This window comes from Vombatus ursinus, unplaced genomic scaffold (assembly GCF_900497805.2).
Source record: "Vombatus ursinus unplaced genomic scaffold, bare-nosed wombat genome assembly UNPS02014774.1, whole genome shotgun sequence".
In the NCBI taxonomy this organism is placed as follows: domain Eukaryota; kingdom Metazoa; phylum Chordata; class Mammalia; order Diprotodontia; family Vombatidae; genus Vombatus; species Vombatus ursinus.
In genome coordinates, this window is record NW_020954552.1 from 17,564,096 (window position 1) to 17,584,614 (window position 20,519).

The 20,519-nt window shown below is 38.8% G+C and overlaps 1 protein-coding gene across 1 annotated transcript; it reads left to right on the top strand.

Annotated features, from left to right (window-relative positions):
* Nucleotides 1–18,701: 18,701 nt before the first annotated feature.
* Nucleotides 18,702–20,261, top strand: ANKRD34B (ankyrin repeat domain 34B). The gene has a single exon (XM_027864152.1). It carries the CDS (start codon nt 18,702–18,704, stop codon nt 20,259–20,261), a length of 1,560 nt encoding a protein of 519 aa, XP_027719953.1.
* Nucleotides 20,262–20,519: the final 258 nt, after the last annotated feature.

Below are 20,519 nucleotides of genomic sequence, written 5' to 3' on the forward strand. Positions count from 1 at the left end.
ATCTATCTATCTATCTATCTATCTATCTATCTATCTATCTATCTATCATCTGCCCACCTAGCTATTTATCCATCTATCACTATCCCTCTATCAATTTATCCATCTGTATCTATCTAGTTATTTATCATCTATCTTTATCAATCATATATATTCATGAATATATATATAATGTTACTTAAAACATGGATTGCAAATGGTCTCATATAGCCTAACTTTTATCCAGAAATTATCTGTCCTATTTAATCCAATCCAACAAGCACCTACACATCAGACGTATCTATTACTCTCTTTTGTATCAATAGGTGTTCTCCTGTGTCAGGTTTCAATACACAGTTAAATAATTTAAATTGAGTCTCATTTTTAATCACTTACTGTATCAAATATATATATATATGTATATATATGTATATATATATATAAAAATCTAAATACCCAAATCAATTAATCAATCAACAAGCATTTATTAAGTGGTGACGTTGTGTCAAACCACATGCTAGTCAAAGAGCTCATAGTCTAGCCAGAGGAGACAACATGTACATGTAAAAAAAAAATATACCAGGGGCAGTTAGGTGGTGCAGTGGATAGAGCACCAGCCTTGAAGTCAGGAGGACCTGAGTTCAAATCCGGTCTCAGACCAGACATTTGACACTTACTAGTTGTGTGACCCTGGGCAAGTCACTTAACCCCAGTTGCCTAAAAAAAAAATATACAGGTGATCAGGGGGGCAAAGGAGGAGGATCAAGGAAGGCTGTAGTAGAAGATGGTATTTATAGTGTATCTTGAAGACAACTAGGATTCTGAAAGAGAGAAATGAAGAGGAAGTCAGTGCAGAGACAGGAGGATGGGAAATACAGTGCTGGGTATTAGGAGGATGGTGTTTTTGTTTCCAGAGTGTTTTTATTTTCATTGCTCTCATTTAATTCCCCCAAGAATAGTATGAAGTTGGGAGGGTAGAGTGGACAGCAAGCTGGAGCAGTGGATAGAGTGCCTTGCCCAGAATCAAAAAGATTCTTCTTCCTGAGTTCAAATCTGACCTCAGACACTTACTGGCTCTGTGACCCTGAGCAAGTCACTTAACCCTGTTTGGCTGAGTTTCCTCATCTATAAAATGAACTATCATCTACCTATCTATGCATCTCTCTCTAGATAGAAGGAAACAGCAAACCACTCCAGTATCTCTGCCAAGAAAACCCCCAAATGGGGTCATGAAGAATTGGACACACCTGAACAACAACAAGCAAGGGAGATATGGTTATCCCCATTTTACAGATGAGAGATCTGAGAATCCAAGCAGTTAAAGGACTTGCCCAAGGTCCCACAACTAGTAAAAAAAAAAAAAAAAAAAGAAGTGAACACTTGAACCCAGCTCTTCAGACTCCAAGCCCACCATTTCTTGTAATCATTTTTTTTTGCTTTTTTTTTTTTTGGTGAGGCAATCAAGGTTAAGTGACTTGCCCAAGGTCACACAGCTAGTAAGTGTCAAGTGTCTGAGGCTGGATTTGAATTAAAATCCTCCTGACTAGAAAGCTGGAGCCCTATCCACTGAGCCACCTAGCTGCCCCTTTTGTAATCATTTTTATATATGCTACAAATATATTTGTGTCAAATCATTGATATGTATATGCCCAACACATGCGCAATTTGTTTCACAATCATCTCTATTTCTTGTGTATCCTACTGGAAGAGCCTTAGGCTCCTCCAGGGTGAAGACATTTAGAAAGGCTTGTTAGCTTTCAAGAATAATGCTGAAAACATTTCATAAAATATCACCAGCTGGCCTAAAAGAGTTAATAAGCCTCCCCAGGAAGGAAACTTATTACAAGAGACTGACTCAGGTATGAGCTACACCATTTACAGAGGCTAGCATAAAGTGAGTGCCAAGTGTGCCAGCAGATGCCAACACACACCCTGGCATGAGCATGACCCTTGATCCTTGGGGGAATAGGAGGCAGGGCAGTTCTCCAAGGATCGCTGGCAAGGCTTCCCTGGGCATGTGCTGGCACACCCAGTCCATGCTCTATGCTCCCCTGAGATGATAACAAGATAAAATAACTTTCTTCTTTACCTGACTCAGGCTATTTAAGGTTTTAAGACCTCAAATTGCTGTAGCAGTGCTGGAAATGAATATACAAATATTTCTCATTTTCTTGGTCACTACTTTGTGAATTTCCATAAATGTTAAATTTCCATAATGAGGGAAATTTTTATTTGTCATGTTTGATTGTTTTAAAGAGGTTATAAATAGTGAACTGATGTAATAGAGTGCAGGCTGCCTAGGGGAGCTGTGCACAAAGTTCAGAGATTGACTAGAGCTCAGGTGGGTAAACAAATCATAGAAATGTCTCCAAGTGGCATTTACTTTAGCTCATTTGTCATTTGCCTTTTGAATTTGGTGTCTGGAGTAGAGTGTATTATTGTTTCCATCCCACCTAATCAGAACCCTAATCCCACTGTGGCTCTTCAAGAATTCCCACTATCCCCCAAAGACCTCCCCCCAGTACATCTAGTGATTTATAGTTTTTTATGTTTTCCATAACGATTTCTTTTGTTGTTGGTGTTCAGTCATGTCTGACTCTTTGGGACCCCATTTGGGGTTTTCTTGGCAAAGATACTGGAATGATTTGCCATTTCGTCCTCCAGCTCTTTTTGCAGATGAGGAACTGAGGCAAACAATGCTAAGTGACTTGCCCAGGGTCACACAGCTAATAAGTGTCTGAGGCGGAATTTGAACTCGGATCTTCCTGACTCCAGGATCCACACTCTATCCACTACTGCTATCCAGCTCAATCCAGCTGTCTCATTAGCTATTCCTGGGGCCCTCTTGCGTGTGACCCTGAATGTAACTTTTTTGGGGGGAACCTGTGATTTCATTAGTGTAGGAAGCTCTCAGCAAAGAACTTCCTCAACTAATGTCGTTCTCCCACTGCTTGGCAGCTTCTAATCTTAGAGAGTTTGCCTGGAGTGCTGAGATCAAGTGATTTGCCCAAGAACACACAGTGGCAAAGTGGTATTTGAACCTAGGTCTTCCTAGACTAAATGGTGAAATTTAATAGAGATAAATCTCAAACCCTAGTTGTCTATATTATACTCAGAAAAATATCAGTGAACCCTGTTCTCCAGCCCATTGGCTGGAGATCAAGTTCACTTAGGTGAAGCATCTCAGAGAGTGATGGAAAGATAGGGCCTTCTCTCACCAGTCAATGTTAGACTAGTTTGTTATATTAGCCTGTTCTGCTCTCGTATTTCCTAATTGTATATGTAGCTCATGAGGCAGGTAGGTGGTACAGTGGATGGAGCACTGGGCCTGGAGTCAGAAAGACCTGAGTTCAAAGCTGGCCTCAGACACTTACTAGTTGTGTGACCGTAGGCAAGTCACTTAACCCTCTTTGCCTCAGCTTCCTCATTTGTAAAATGAGCTGGAGAAAGAAACGGCAAACCACTCCAGTATCTTTGCCAAGAAAACCCCAAATAGGGTCAGATTTGACTGACACCACCAGACATCGCATAGCTCTGGCTCAGGGCAAAATGAAGGTAGAAATAATCATGTACGTGATCCGACATTTTAATAGAATATAATCTCCTTGAGTATAGGTACTTTTTTAAATTCTTTAATTTGAATACCCAGTGCCTGGTACAGTGCTTTGTACTTAGTGGGTTCTTAAAAACTGCTCGTTGAATTGAATTCTTGGGAATCCAAACATCTGAGTGTGAGTCCTAGCTCTAACATTTACTAGCTGTGTTACGTAGTACCTCCTTTGAGTCACAGAGTTCTGTGGAAAGTGCATCTAAACCATAAGACGCTACATAAATACAAGCTATTATTATTGTTTTTGTCGTTCAGTCATTTTTTAGTCATGTCCAACTTTTTGTGAAAACATCATTTGGAGTTTTCTTGGCAGAGATTCTGGAGCAGTTTACTATTGCCCAGGGTCACCCAGCTAAGTAAGTGTCTGAAGCCAGATTTGAACTCAGGAAGATAAGTCTTCCTGACTCCAGGCCCAGCTCTCTATCCACTGCTCCAACTTGCTGCCTCTTTTATTACTATATCTATGTCTTTCATTTTAGCATGGGCTACTTGCAGACTACAGAAATGTTAAAGCTGGTCTTCAATGGCTGTAAGAACTTGGACGCTTACTACCTGTGTGATCTTGGACTTTCTCATTTTGGGACCACAGTTTCCTTTGTAAACTTTTATATAGAGATTGATAGATCAGTCCAATTCTACAATTTCACTGGTGGTGGGCACTACCAGTGAGAAAATGCCCTCCAATGCAGGTCAACAATTTTTCTGCAGCCTACAGTCTTAGAGAGTTGCTGGGGGCACCGATATGTAACTTGCCCAGGGTCCCCTGGCCTGAGTATATCAGGAGCAGGATTTGAACCTAGGTCTTTCTGACTCTGACTCTAACCACTATTCCATGCTGCCTTTCATAAAACAATAACAGCAACAAATAACTACAACCAACATTCACCTAGGGCTTTAAAGTTTGCAAAGTATTTTGCATATATCCTTTTACATGAGTCTCACGGCAAGCCTTTGAGGTAAGTGCTACTGGTCTTACTTAGCCCAGCAATACAATGAACAAACTCAGGCTCAGAGAGACTGAATGACTTGCCCATTGTCACACACCTAGGAAACAGAAGAGGCAGAATTCAAACCCAATTCTTCTTCACCCCCCAAATCTTGCATTTCAGTTGTAAATCCTGTTGGAGAAAAGCTGAGAAGGAAGTAGAAATGGCTTTCTGAGAATGTAAATAAATACCTCAGAATGGAGAAAAAGATGAAGCATGTCAGTTCTTTATTTCCAGTGACATAAAACTGGGAAATATGAAAAGAGTAAGATTCACACCATTCAGGCAATAAAATCCCTCACTAGATCTTGATTTTCATTGAAATAAATATTTCCCTCCCTTGCGTCACATCTCAATCATAAAACACAGAGCTAGAGTTGTAAGAGACATTAGAGACCTCTCTCTTCCCATTTTACAAGTAAGTAAACTGAGGCCCAATAAGGTTAAGTGACTTGTCTGGGATCTAGGAGAGGCAGGATCCATGCATGTTCTCTCATCTTCTGTGATTCTCGTCTGTGTTATCCCTTGAGACCTTCCTTCTCAGTCTTTTTTTTTTTTTTTTTTTTTTGCTGTTTGGTGAGGCAATCAGGGTTAAATGACGTGCCCGGGGTCACACAGCTAGTAAATGTCAAGTGTCTGAGCCCGCATTTGAACTCAGGTCCTCCTCACTCCAAGGCCAGAGCTCTATTCACTGTGCCACCTAGCTGTCCCCCCCCTTTTTTAAAACTTTTCGTAGGGACCAGTACAGGCCTCAGGATGCCCATCTGTAACCTCTTGCTTCTGCTATGTGATTGGTCCACCTCCCTTTCCAATATTCTGATAGTTCATTATCCATTTGGATCACTTTAAAATATTTTATCTGTTGCTTCCAGTCTAAATTCTGTTCATCTTCTTGACATCACATTCAGCCATACCAAACATTTCAGATTTTAAAAAGAGAAGCATTAGAATATTGGGGTAAAAACTTGTCCCCAGGGCTCACCATAATGGAGCAGGTTGAGTTTGGATGCAGTTCCATTCTTATGCCCCAGAAGCTTAGAGCATTGCTTTTCCACCTGCAAGCAAAACCAGGAAAGGTGGGTCATTGGCAGGCTGTCAAAAGTCCACATTTCATAACAATACATTTGTCAGAGAAAATTTAAGTTCAGGTCACTCAGTGACACAATGTGCTTCTGTCCAAGGTCACCCAGGTTACCCAGGACAAGTGAGCTTTTAAAGGACAAGTGCTGTCCAAGGTCACCAAGGTTACCCAGGACAAGTGAGCTTTTAAAGGACAAGTGCTGCAAAGCAGTTCATTTTAAAAATAAGTAACAAGGATGGCGATATATATATTAAAAAAAAGGCGATATAAGCAATAGGACAGGTGAGACAAAGCTGCCTGTCCAATTTCCATGTATTTTCTAATCTTATTCTGTTTTCATTTGAATAGTTTCATTCTCATTTTGATAGCTTGGTCACTTTCACTGAAGATGAGTTATTTTCTATTCAAAAAACAAAAAAATAAATGCATATGTGCCCTGTTTTCAGAAAACCCAGAAGGTGATATCCGATGTTACAGAATGGCTTTAGGAAAAATAATGAGTTCTCCACAGAGTTGATAAAAGGATCAAATGAGATCGTATTTGTAAAGTGCTTAGCAGTGTCTGGCACATAGTAGGTGCTATGTAAATGTTTATTCCTTCCTCTGCCCTTTCTTGCATTTTAATTTGTTTATGGGTCATTAAAATTCCCCAGTTCAACTCAATAAATATTTATTAAGTACATACTGTGTGCAAGGCACTGTATTGTAGTTTTTTCAATTGCGTACTCAATTCAGTGATCTGCTCTTTCTCTGATGTAGGCATTTAGAAATATAAATTTTCCTCTGAATACAGCTTTTGCTGTATCCCGTAAGTTTTGATATATTGTCTCATTATTATCATTTTTAATGATAATACAATTTAATACAATTTATTTATTGTTTCTATTACATTCTTTAACCCACTCATTCTTTAAGATTAGGTTATTTAGTCTCCAATTAATTTTTAATCTGTGTTTCCATTGCCCTTTATTAAATGTAATTTTTATTGAATTAATACCTGAAGAGGATACATTTGATATTTCTGTTTTTCTGCATTTAGCTATAAAGTTTTTATGGCCTAATAGATAGTCAATGTTTGTAAAGGTGCCATGTACCAAGGAGAAAGAGCTATGTTCCTTTGTATTCCCATTCAATTCTCTCCAGATATCTATCATATCTAGCTTATCTAGGATTCTATTCATCTCCTTGCTTCTTTCTTATTTATTTTTTGGTTAGATTTGTCTAGTCCCTGCCCCCATTATAGTTTTGCTATATATTTCCATCTGTAATTCATTTAGCTTTTCTTTTAAAAATTTGGATGTTATAGCATTTGATGCATCTATGTTTAGTATTGACATTTCTTCACTATCTATGGTGCCTTAATGTAGTTTCATAATGTAGTACATAATGTAGTTTCCCTATTTATCTCTTTTAATCAAATCTGTTTTAGCTTTAACTTTGTCTGAGATCATGATTGCTCCCTTTCTTTTTTTTAATCAACTGAAGTATAACAAATTCTACTCCAGCCCTTTATTTTTACTCTTTGTCTCTAATTCTTTAAACATGTTTCTTGTAAACAACGTATTGTCAGGTTCTGATTTTTGATCCATTCAGTTATTTGTTTCCATTTTATGGGTGAGTTCATCCCATTCACATTTGAAGTTATAATTACTAGTTATGTATTTCCTTCCATTCTATTTTTTCTTCACTGTCCTTCTCTCTCTCTCTTTCTCTCTCTCTCTCTCTCTCTCTCTCTCTCTCTCTCTCTCACCCTATCCTTCCTCAGAAATCCAATTTACTTCTGACCACTGCCTTCCTAATTCACACACCCTTCTAAAAGTCCCTCCCTTATCCTATCCCTTTTCCCTACTATTTCCTAATCTTCATACCCTTCTAAGATTTCCTCTCTTATCTTATACTCTTGCTTTCCTATTTCTCTGTGAAGTAGGAAAACTTTAAACCCTACTAAATAAATAAATTATTCCTTCTTTAACCAAGTTCTAATGAGAATAAGGTTCCAACACTACCCATCCTCCACCATTTCTTCCTCTTCCTAACAGTTCTTCCACTCACACCTCTTTTGTATGAGATGGCTTGCCCCCTTTTACTTCTCCCTATCTAATTTTATTTTTTAGAATCATCTCATCATATTCAACTCAACCTTAAGCCTTCTATCTATGTATACTCTTTCTAACTACCCTAGTAATGATAACATTCTTAAGAGTTGCAAATATCATTTTCCCATATAAGAAGTAAACCATTTAATTTTATTAAAGCCCTTATAATTAGTCTTTCATGTTTACCTTTTTATGTTTCTCCTGTTCTTGTAAGTCAAATTTTCCATTCAGTTCTGGTCTTTTCTTCAAGAATACCTGAAAATCCTTCAGTTCATTAAATATCCATTTTTACCCTGCAGGATTACACTCAGCTTTGCTGGGTAGGTTGCTCTTGGTTGCAAACCCAACTTCTTTGCTCTTCAAAATATTTTATTCCAGACCCTTCAGCCTTTTTTTTTTAAATGAGGCAAACAGGGTTAAGTGACTTGCCCAGGGTCACACAGCCAGTAAGTGGGTCTGAGGCTGGATTTGAACTCAGGTCCTCCTGATTCCATGGGCAGTCCTCTAGCCACTGCACCACCTGGCCGCCCCCTTCAGTCTTTTATTTAGAAGTTGCTAAATCTTGTGTTATCTTACCTGTAGTTCCACAATATTTAAAGTGTTTCTTCCTAGTTGCTTATAATATTCCCTCCTTGATCTGGGAGTTTTGAAACTTAGATATAATGTTCCTTTGAGTTTTCATTTCAGGATCTCTTTCAAGTGGTGATCAGTGGATTTTTTAAAAATTTCTATTTTACCCTCTAATTCTGGGGCTTCAGGGCAATTTTTTTTTTTTTAGTAATTTCTTGAAGTATAGTGTCTAGACTCTTTTTTTGAGCATAACTTTCCAGTAGTCCAACAATTCTTGTATTATCTCTCCTCAATCTGTTTTCCATGTCAGTTGTTTTTCTAATGAGATATGTCACATTCTCTTCTATTTTTTTCATTCTTTTGATTTTGTTTTATTATTTTGTGATGTCTTAATGAAGTCATTAGCTTCCCCTTGCCCAATTCTAAGTTTTAATAAGTTATTTTCTTTGTTAAGTTTTTGGATCTTTTTTTTCCCAATTGATTGACTTTCTTTTCATATTTTTTTTGCTTTTCTTGCATTACTCATTTCTTTCCCCAATTTTTCCTCAGTCTCTCTTATTTGATTTTCAAAGCCTTTCTTAAACTCTAACAAGAACTCTTTTTGGGCTTGTGACCATTTTACATTTTTCTTTGAAACTCTACAGGAAATTGTTTTGTTTTCTTCTGAATTTGAACCCTGATCTTCTCTATCACCATAGTGAATATGTATGGCCAGGGTCTTTCTTTATTTTTTTCTCATTTTTTTAATGGTCTATTTTTTGTCTGTTCATTTTGTATTAGAGTTGGGCTGTACTCCTGGGGTTTGGGGGATAATGTCTCAGGCTTTAGGTTGTGGGCCACTGACCTCTTGGTTCTTCCAGTGTTCTATAATTAAAGGCCAGGTGTGGTCACTGCTCCTCTGAATCATGCCTTGATCTATAAGTGATCTCAGGTACTCCTCTCTGTCCCTGAGCCATGACCAGGGCCCCCAGCATCACTGCCACCACAAATGCTCACATTTCCTGGTGCCCCTTAGGCAACTACAAGCATCAGCTAGCCCCTCTGTCCCAGAACTGAAACCAGGGAGTTCATTTACCTGCCAGGGACCACAGCCAGCAAGGTCCTGCCCCTCTGCACCACAATCATCAGCTTGGGCTTGCCCCTCCTCACCCACAGCCACAGCCTAGGACTCCATGTGGTCAGTGTTTATGGTCCCCATATCTAGTACCAGCAGAGGACCCCTACAACTTCCCCTGGTCAGTTGCCCAACCTCCACACCATCAACGGACTGAAAGCTCCAGCAGATCAGGCTGCTGCCGATACAGCTACCCCAGGGCTTGCTGTCTGCTGAGTCAGCAGTGTCTGCACTTCAATAAGGCCAGACCACCACCCTGGGAGGTCAGATCTTTCCTAAACTCCTCCCAAGTTGTCTTAGACTTTACCCCAACTTAATTTTTTTTTCTACCACTCTACAATTTACTTTGAGGCATTATTTTAAGTTATTTGTGGGAGAATTTGGGAGAACCACGTAGTTTCCTGACTTATTCCGCCATCTTCCCACAATTCCCTGCCTGGTTCCTTTTGTATTTTCACAATGCCCACTTGTGAATAATGATCTGTTATTACTGAAATTACAACAAGACTTCTTTTAAAATCCTAGTATATTATAATGTATTTTTGGGTCATTAAATTTTAATGGTGCTGCAACTTTGTCCTACCTAATTGGTGCTACAAAGAGTGACAAAGAGCCCACACAACCTATTACGAAGCCACTGGGAAAAGCTTTGAGAACCATTATACCTCTCCAGTGGCCTTGTGGGCCAGTGTCTGTGGTTGAAGATAGGCAGTTGTGTTTTGGGATAAGAGCACTGCCTAGGTGTTAGATCAAATATATGAATGAATGATATTCCTAGGAAGCACTGATAAGCCCAGTTCCTTGTATTTTTAAAGTTCTAAAGAACTACAATTAGAAACCAAAGGAGGTTCAATAATTTGATAAAGATCTGATAATTTTCTTTTTCTTTTTTTTTGGTACTTGTGATTCTGTAGTACAAGATTCCTCCAAAGCTTTTCCTTGCTGCCACTTCACCTCCCTTCAAATTGCCTTTATAGATAGATAGATAAATAGAGATATATTTGTAATGTTCTAGTTAAGGCAATGGGAGGAATGTAGCAGGGGGCTTGTTACAGGCAGGTCTTGTTTCCTTAAGAGAGCTGAATATTAAATTTTAAGTGTGAGCACTTACACCTGAGAAATAAGCAAATGCTACAAGTCAGGACTTGAGTTACTGTTTTGTTAATTGTCTAGTCTTAAAAAAAGTCATTGATAAAATGTTAATAATGCATACTAAACATAAATGTAAAAGTCTTGGGGCAGCTAGGTGGTGCAGTGGATAGAGCTCTGGCCTTGGAGTCAGGAGAACGTGAGTTCATAATCCAGCCTCAGACCAAACACTTGACACTGTGTGACCCAGGGCAAGTCACTTAACCCCAATTACCTTAAAAAAAATTAAAAAATAAATGTAAAAGTGTCCAACAACATTTTCCCACCAGAGTCTATTGTTAAACATTCATGTTTCCCATCCTTTAGAAAATTGAGCAGTTTAGCAATAGCAGTCATAAAAACTGCAACCAATCTCAATCCCTACACTGCAGGATAAAGCGATATTCACTGTTTGCTCCCTTGCGGTCCCTTTCCTACAGAAGAAATAAAAGATTTGACCTGCTAAGTGGCATAATGGATAGCATGCTGAACTTGGGCTTAGGAACATCTGAGTTTGAATCATGCCTCAGAGACTTGCTAACTTGTATTCTACTGGAAAAGTACCACTGGGAAGTTACTAACATGAGAAGGCTTCATGGAGAAGGTGTCTTTTGAGTTGGGCTTTAAAGAATCCCAGACAAGTCATTTAACTCCTCCTTAGCCTTGATTTTCTTATCTGTAAAATGGATATAATAATGGAATGTACTTCACAGGGTTGTTGTGAGGATCAAATGAAGTAATATATGGAAAGCACCATAAAGCTATTATCATTATTGCTATCATACATCTCCCACTGTGGAACTTGTATTCTCCTGGAAAAGTATTACCAGAAAGTTAATAACTGGGGAGGACAAGGGGAGGTTTCATGGATGAAGCAGCTTTTGAGTTGCATTTTAAAGGTTTCAATAAGTCCCTAATTGACAGGACTATTGAGAGGCTCAAATGAGACAATAAGTGTACAACACTTCACAAATTTAAAAGACTAATGCCTGTTGTTACCATTTTGCTATTTTTATTACTATTATTAGGCAAAGAAAACTAGGAAGGGGGGACTTTCCAGGCATCTGTGGGTAAGGTCACATAATTCATTTAGCTTGATAGCAAATTAATTTACATAGGAAACCAGTTTACTGCCCTGCTCACAAGATGGTGGTCTTTTCTTGCTTTGTCATCCTAGAGTTTCGGGTTACAGAGCACTTTTTAGCTGTACTGCATTCAGAGCCTACATCTGGCATACATTTAATCAACATAGTTCAACGAACATCCAAGAGGAAGCCATTTTGGACATCACTCTGTGGCAGGTATGTCAAGCTGAAAACGGTTTTTCAGGACATTGCACACACACACACACATGCACCCACGCACGTGCATGCATACACCTAATGAAGTTATTTCATTGAGATTTAAATCAGTAGGTATTTTATTGAATGCTTGCTTTGTTCATAGCTAGGGTAGTGTTGGTGTTGTGGAGGATGCAGAAGAAATAGATGACACCAATTACTGCCTTCAAGTAGTTTATGATCTAGAAACAATAGGAATAAGTGCTTTGGAAAATATTGTAAAAATAAATAACAGTTGTCATAACATATATAGCTTCCCATTAAAGTTGTGAATCAAATTTGTTACATTATCACATTCTTAGGTTAATTTGGTACTAAATTGATTTTTTTTCTGGATCATTTAACACTTATCTGAAGCAAAATTAATTCATATATGTGCATTTGTGTGTGTGTTGCTGTAGTGGAAAATATTTTTCATATTCTGTGGCATCCCATTGTGCTGTTAGAATGAACACTGGCCTGAGAATCAAGAAACTTGGGTTCTGGTTCCAGCCTAGGCAATGAATGGCCATGGGCAAGTCTAATCCCTCGGTTCTCTTGCTGCAAAATGAGATTGTTTGGACTAGATCAGGGGGGCATGACCTACAGCCTGCACGCTGCTTACAGCCCACAGGCCACTCGCAGCAAGTCAAAGGATGTCCTCTACATTTTTTCCTCTACAAAGAATGTTTTCCTCTACGTTTTTTCACAGCCTGAAATCCTTTGGTTTGCTACAAGTGGCCCGAGGGCTGTAAGCCACCTGCTGCTGCAGGTTGTGCAGGCCTGGACTAGACAGTCCTTGGGCTTTTTTCTAGCACTAAAATTTTGTTTTCACTGCTTAGTTTATCATTTGCTTTAAATCTGCTGAATATGGAAGATGAATTTGGCCTTGACGTATATTTCTTTGCTTACTACAGAGTAAAACTACTTTCTGATATCTTAAGAAAAAAAATATTCTTTCATTGTTACTATTTTTATCTTTTTTCGTAAATTTTATCACTTATTTTAAACTTAAATACAAAATGAGAAAAGAAAAAAAAAAGCAGTGCCACGTACACAGCAGGATGTGAGAGAGGATTCAATATAAAACAATAAATTTCCATGTCAAGAAAACCTACATAATAAATACTGAACATTGCTTTCAAAGCTGCCCAGCTTTTCTTTGCTTCCTTGCAGGCTTTCTGATTGTTACTATCTATAACATTTTTGGGCTCACCCAATCGCTACAAAAAAGAAATGAAAGCACAGTACTTCACTACTCTTTTAGCTAATTAGAAACTTTTTGATAGAGCATTAGTTTAGGATACTAAGGGGTTGAAAGCTCTTACGAATTTATTATTCAGTGCAATATCAGTGTTAAAAGGCACTTAACAGCACAGTGGATAGAACTTTGTCCTTGGAGACAGGAGCACCTGAGTTCAAATCCGGCCTCAGACAATTGACACTAGCTGTGTGACCTTGGGCAAGTCACTTAACCCCAATTGCCTAAGCAAAAAAAAAACAAAAACAAAAACAAAAGGCACTTGAGAGGACATCTAGTCCAGCCTGACCATCTCCTTGAAAACCTCCCAAACAAGTGGTCATCCAGCCTCTCCTTGAAGAGACTTCCAGTGAGGGAGAACATTACTACCCAAGGCAACCCATTCCAATTTGGTATGGCTCTAGTTGTTAGAAAGTTATCTACTTTTCTTCACCTTCCAGCAAGCGCTTCTTTCCTCTTGGGCCAAGTGAAAAAGCACAAAAATTCTTCTTATAAAAATCCTTCAAATACTTGAAGACAACCATCACATCCCATTAAGTGTTCTTACTTCCCAGCTGAATATCCCCAGTTCCTTCAATGAATCCTCGTTTGGGGGCAGCTAGATGACACAGTGAATAGAGCTCTGGCCTTGGAGTCAGGAGGACCTGAGTTCAAATCCAGCCTCAGACACTTAACACTTACTAGCTGTGTGACCCTGGGCAAGTCACTTAACCCCAACTGACTCACAAAAAAAAAATCCTCCTTTGCTATTGTTTTGAATTTTTTCACCACCTTAGTTGCTTTGCTTTGTACGTAAGCCAACTTGGCAGTGTCTTTTCTGAAATCTGGAGCTTACCCCAGATATAATCTAACCAAGGCATGCAAATAAGTAAGCAAAAAGCATTTATTAAACACCTGCTATGTGCCAGGCATGTGGCAAGCATTAGGAATACAAAGTTAAAAAATGAAATAGCCCCTGCCCTCAAGGGGCTTATATTCTACTGGAAGGAAATAACATGTTGTCAGAGAATTCACATAAAATATAAATCAAAGAATGATTGGGTGGGGGTTATCTAGCTTCCTTAAAGACTTAGGTCAAGGCCCCTTTCCAATAGGTCTTTCCCAGACATTCCTACTGTTGGTGCTTTCTCTTCTAAAGCTACCTTCTATCTACTGTATGTGCCTAAAATGTGTGTGTGTATGTGTGTGTGTGTGTATACTACAAACACACATATACATATAAATGTTGTCTCCCTAATTAGAATGTAAGCTCCTTGAAGGCAAGGACTATTGGTACATGACAAGAGCTTAATAAATGATTGATTGCTTTGTGAAGAGGTAGCATATAACAAATGAGACAAATCTGGCAGGTTTCTAATACACTTCTAAAATTTCAACAGTAGTTATATTTGCATCAAGTTTTAATTAATTGGAGTCAATAGGAACAGAGAATCCAACTTTATTCTGCTTGAATGTGTAGATATTTCCTACAAGAGTATAGGAACCAAGCCAGCAACAGTGAATTATTTGACAAGTGTTCACTTGTTGAGAAGTCAACATTCAGTTCTTTGAAAACTCCACAGGATTATTCAGTTCTTCATGGTCTGCTAATTATTTTTTCATTGGAAACATTAGCCTTTCAAACTCCAAAACAACCCTTCAGAAATTACCCATGCTTCAGACTTTCATCTTCTTCTTGAGCATGAGTCCAGAGACAGAAACCTCTTGTGATTGCTTCACTGAAAAGCAATCAGAAATGGGGCAGCTAGGTGGTGCAGTGGCTAGAGCACCAGCCTTGAAGTCAGGACGACCTGAGTTCAAATTCGACCTCACTCTAAACACTTGACACTTACTAGCTGTGTGACCCCGGGCAAGTCACTTAACCCCAATTGCCTCAGCAAAAAAAAAAAAAAAAAAAAAAAAAAAGCAATCAGAGAAAGCCTGAGTTAGGTGCTATCACTTAGCACTCTGGACCATTCTGGAGGACCAACTCAGGGGCCCCTTCCAGGATACCTCCAGCCATAAATGAGGAAGTTTTAAAAATACATTTTATTGATACTTTGGAGTTTTACACATCAATCACTTCCCAATAAACAACCCCTATAATATCCTCATTTAAAAAGTCAAGCAAAACTAACTGTGATTGTTATTGACAGTTCATTCAACTTTCTATTCTTAATTTAACCATTTGTTAACACCAGTTAACACAGTACCTGGCACAAAACAGACAACAAATGCTAGTTGATTGAATGTTTAATTGAACAAAGAAACAAAACTTGTTTAAATCTCATTTTTCTGGAATCAGCATTGGCCATTGTATTTCACCTCAGTTTTGTGTAACATACATTATCATTTTAGTGGTGCCTTTTTTTGGTAACACATTCGTTTGTAAATATGTTGCTCTCCTCCTGCCCCTCACCCAACTCCTAGTGGCTTTTCCTGTAAGGAAGATTACAAAAAAAGGGAAAAAAAAAGAGAAAAGAATTCAGCAAAAGTGACCAATACATTGACTGCTTCTAACAGGATACACAACATTCCATAAACATAGTTTTCTCTCTCCGCTCCCACCTGCCAAGACCTCTTGAATGAAAGAAGAGGCATTCATTTTCCCCTCTGTGAGGCCAAGTTGGGTTTTTATAAATTGCATAGTATTTGGCTTCATTTTAGTGTTCTTCCTATTTACAATATTGTAGTCATCATGTACATTCTGGTTCTGCTTGTTTCATTCTGCAGTTCATAAAAGGTTTACCAAGTTTTCTTCAATTCTTCATATTCATTATTTCTCTTTTTTTCCTTTTCCCTAGGCAATGGAGTTAAGGGACTTGCCCAGGGTCACACAGCTAGTTAAGTGTCAGAAGCAGGATTTGAACTCAGGTCCTCCTGATTCCAGGGCCAGTGCTCTATCCACTGTACCATCTAGCTGACCCCCATCATTTCTCATAGTGCAGTAATACTCAAAGTAACATAACATTTATCAAAATAAAAACAAAACCAGTTACATTTGTTCTGTGTCCCCTTTTGGAAACCATCTGTGTACTTAAAGCCATTGCTTTGTTCCTTTATAAGAAATATATGTAGTTATAGTCAATGTATATTCTGTGCTTATTCTGTCACTCTCATGTTGCATCACTTCACCTTTCCAAATTTCTTTGTATTATTCAGGTTTGCCTCTCTATAATAATTACCGCATTATTTAATCAGCCATTCCACAAAGGTTGGACATTTGTTGCTTTAAGTCCTGCACTATTACAAAGAAAGCAGCTGTTAATATTTTTTTAACAGATATATCCTTTTTTCTTTCCAGTAACATCTTTAGGTCCTAGCCCCAACAATGGAATTACTGGGTCAAAGGGTATGATTATTTTGGTAGTTTATGCTCCAAAAAGTTTACTTTAATCCAAAGTCCCAGTGGCAATATGATAGTGTTCCTATCTTTGCATCCCTTTGCATTTTTTTTTTTACTATTTTATGTCAATTTGACTATTATAATATGGTGTTCAGTGATCTTGATTTACATTTCTCTGTAATGGTTAGAAAATCTGAACAGCTTTTCACATGGCTATAGTACTATACTAATAAGCACATTGTGGCTTAGTGGTTAGAGGACCAATTTTAGAATAAGGAAGACATGAGTTCACATCCTTCTTTTGACACAAACTAGCTAAGGTATCTAGGTGGTATGGTAGATAAAGGACTGGACTTGGGAGCACCAGTTCAAATCCTGCCTTAGACATTTATTAGTTATATAATCCTGGACAAGTCACTTAGCCTTTCTTTCCTTCAGTTTCCTCTTCTGTAAAATGGTGAGTTTGAACTTGATGGCTATGAACCTACGAACTATGTTATCAGAGGAGATACAACTGCAGCAGGAGTCAGGCAACTTATTACCCCATTAAGTTCCAGACAAGGGACTAATCTGAATATACAGAGATAGTTTCCAAACCAGGAGTTGTAAACACTTAGTGAAATCTCAGGTCTGAACTCCCCCTCACCCTCCAAAAAATTCCTCCTTCAAAAATCGTTCAGATCCTTTGACTTCCTCTCTAAGAGAGTACGTGTTATTTTGAAGGATAAATAGTCATTCCTTATAAATTCTCTATGTCCCACATTTACCTGATATATTTGTAATGTTTTTCTCAATGTTTTCCCCTTTTTTTCTTTTTAAGAGATTGCTTTTGGTTATAAAAATATCATTTCTTTGTATAACTAAAACATCAATATTTTCTCTAACAATTTCTTCCATTTGTTTGATAATTTTTTTCTCTCTCCATAATTAAGCCAATCTATCATTCAGTTTTCTTCTGGATTTTAAAATATTTAGCTCATTGATTTACAGTCTAGTATTGCACATGATCTAAGGCATGAGTCTAAACCCATTTTCCTCTCTATGGTTATCTAATTTTCCCAAAATTTTATCAAATTTAATTTTTTAATTCTATCCTTCCATGTGTTTTTTTATTATTGTTATTGATACTAATAATCTCTCCCATACATTAGTTTATATTTCTGGCTTTTCTGTTGTGATCCATCAGTCTACTTCTCCCAGTAACAGACAGTTCTTATAATTACTGCTTCAGAAAACATTTTGAAATCCCTTTATGTTAGTCACTGAGGAAAGTGGACTCAGATTTTAGTGCAGTTTCTATGTAGCAAGGTCATGTCAAAATGCAGCATAGTCATCGGATGAAGTAGCTTCTCAGCTACCGCTGAGCTGGATCCTGAAGGTCTTTCTGTGGAGCCTCAATGCCTTTCTATGGAGCTGGTTCCAAAACGCAATATGGACTCTCTTCTGGGACCTCAAGTAGCTCACTTTTTTGACCTTTTGAAGCTCAGGAAGTCTTAGCTATCTACCATCTTTTTCCTGTAGAAGTGGAAAGAATAGGCTCACCAAGCACAGAAGCAACAGCTTTTGGGTTACTTGGGCCTGAGGATTCTCTCTCCACTGAGGATTTAGTCCTTATCTCCTTATTTGAACAGCACCAAGAAGGAAAAAGCCAGACCAAGATCCAGATCCAGGCTAGTAAGTCTCCTTTTAATGTACCCTAGTTCCAGCTACTCAGCTGATCAACAATGTGTGTACTCATCATCTGATTAGCACCCTGTAACCACTTTTACAGAATGTTTATTGAGGCTCCAATTCAGGGAGCATTAACCTTCACCAGGCCCCTCTGAAGGCTGCCTAATCTCTTCCCTTTGGAGAATTGCATCAGCTCCTCCCCCATTACACACCCCATTAAAGCAGTGCGATTATTGCATTTCATGTCATAACCATGAAAGTTCAATGTGTTGTTTGTTTAAAAAAAAATGTCATTTTTATTCCTAAAAGACAGTTACCAATATGAAATGCATAATGAAATTTGTATCTCATGTGATTCTGTATTGCATTTTGCACTACTCATTTTCATGAAAATTGTTTAATTATCATTCCCTTTATAGCTTCTGTCTGCTGTGCTTTCCCTAGAAATTAAGAACTAGTAACACAGTGAATATAAATTGGGACCTTGAGTTTGGTTAATATTTTTCATGTTCTTCTCTAACTAGGTCGCTGTCACCCCAGCAGTCTGGCTTCGAGAGTTTTAAGATGGATGAAGCCATAGAGCTTTCAAATGATGGAAACTCCCTGATAAAAGCGGTCTATCAAAGCCGGCTGCGTCTGACCAGGCTCTTGTTGGAAGGTGGCGCCTACATCAACGAGAGTAATGATCGTGGGGAAACCCCTTTAATGATAGCTTGTAAGAGCAAGCATATAGACCACCAGAGCGTCAGCAAAGTCAAAATGGTCAAGTATCTGTTGGAAAATAATGCTGATCCTAACATACAAGACAAAACTGGAAAAACAGCCTTGATGCATGCTTGCTTAGAAAAGGCCGGCCCTGAAATAGTCTCTTTGCTGATAAAAAGTGGTGCCGACTTGAGTCTGCAAGACCACTCTAGCTACTCAGCCCTAGTTTACGCTATCAATTCAGAAGACAAAGATACCTTGAAGGTTCTCCTCAATGCTTGCAAGGCAAAAGGAAAAGAAGTCATCATAATTACGACAGCTAAGTCTCCCTCCGGGAGGCACACAACCAAGCAGTACTTGAATATGCCCCCTGGGGATATGGAGGAATTTCATTCTCCAACCTCCTGTACTACCCCTTCAGAAATAGAGATTAAAACCACTTCTTCCTCCCGCTCAAACTCCTCTGAAATGGATAAAGGGCTTTTTGGCTTTAAACATCTGGATCTTTCAGGTAGCAGTGACGATGCTTCAGAACCAGGTTCCCCTACTAGAAGACCTGCTGCAGTTCATAGTGGGCCTAAGCTGGGCCAAGCGCAACACCTGCATTTAGATCCTTGGATAAAAAGCTCTCCTTCACTCCTGCACCACAGTAAAGTGGCTTCTTTACAAGAAGAACTTCAGGATATTACACCAGAGGAAGAATTCTCTCTGAAAATAAACGGGCTAGCCTTATCCAAGAGGTTTATCACTCGACACCAAAGCATTGATGTGAAAGACGCCGCACATTTGTTAAAGGCCTTTGAACAGGCTGGTTCCAGGAAGCTGTCTTATGATGAGATCTATTCGCAGCCCCTCTTTTCAGAAGGGAGCAATCCCTGCAGCGACATCCCTGTGGATCAGGACTCCGAATCAGCAGCCCAGGCAATGTTTGTTTCTACCTTGAGAAGTATCGTCCAAAAGAGAAGCTCGGGGGCAAATCACTATAGTTCGGATTCTCAGCTCACTACTGGTCTCACTCCGCCAACTTCAGAAGATGGAAAAACATTTGTAGGAAAGAAGAAAGTCCTCTCCCCATCTCCACCGGTGCTTGCGGGGTCCAAAGAATTGCTAGAAAATGTGCCTCCCGGCCCGCTGAGCAGGAGAAATCACGCGATGCTGGAAAGACGGGGTTCGGGGGCGTTCCCACTGGATCACACTGCACAAACCCGTCCAGGGTTTCTTCCCCCCTTAAATGTGAATTCTTATCTTCCCATCCCAGATATCGGTGTTAGCAACAAGATTTCCAGTCTCTTTTCTTGTGGACAAAAGATACTCATGCCAACAGTCCCTACCTTTCCCAAAGAGTTCAAAAGCAAGAAAATGTTGTTAAGGAGACAATCATTACAAACGGAACAAATTAAGCAACTGGTAAATTTTTAAAAGATAATCAATACACACATTTACATAACGTATCTGTGTCTGAAAGACAGAAGGAGCCTTGAATGGTTATCTAATCCATCTTCCTTCCCCCACAGAAGCAGTCTGAAACTCTATGGGTATCCATTAGGAGTTGAGCGTTATTTTAGGCACTGTGGTAATCTAGACCTTTAGATAAAAGAGATAGTCACTGCTTTTGGGCAGTTGAAAACACCTAAATTATCGTGTGTGTGTGTGTGTGTGTGTGTGTGTGTGTGTGTG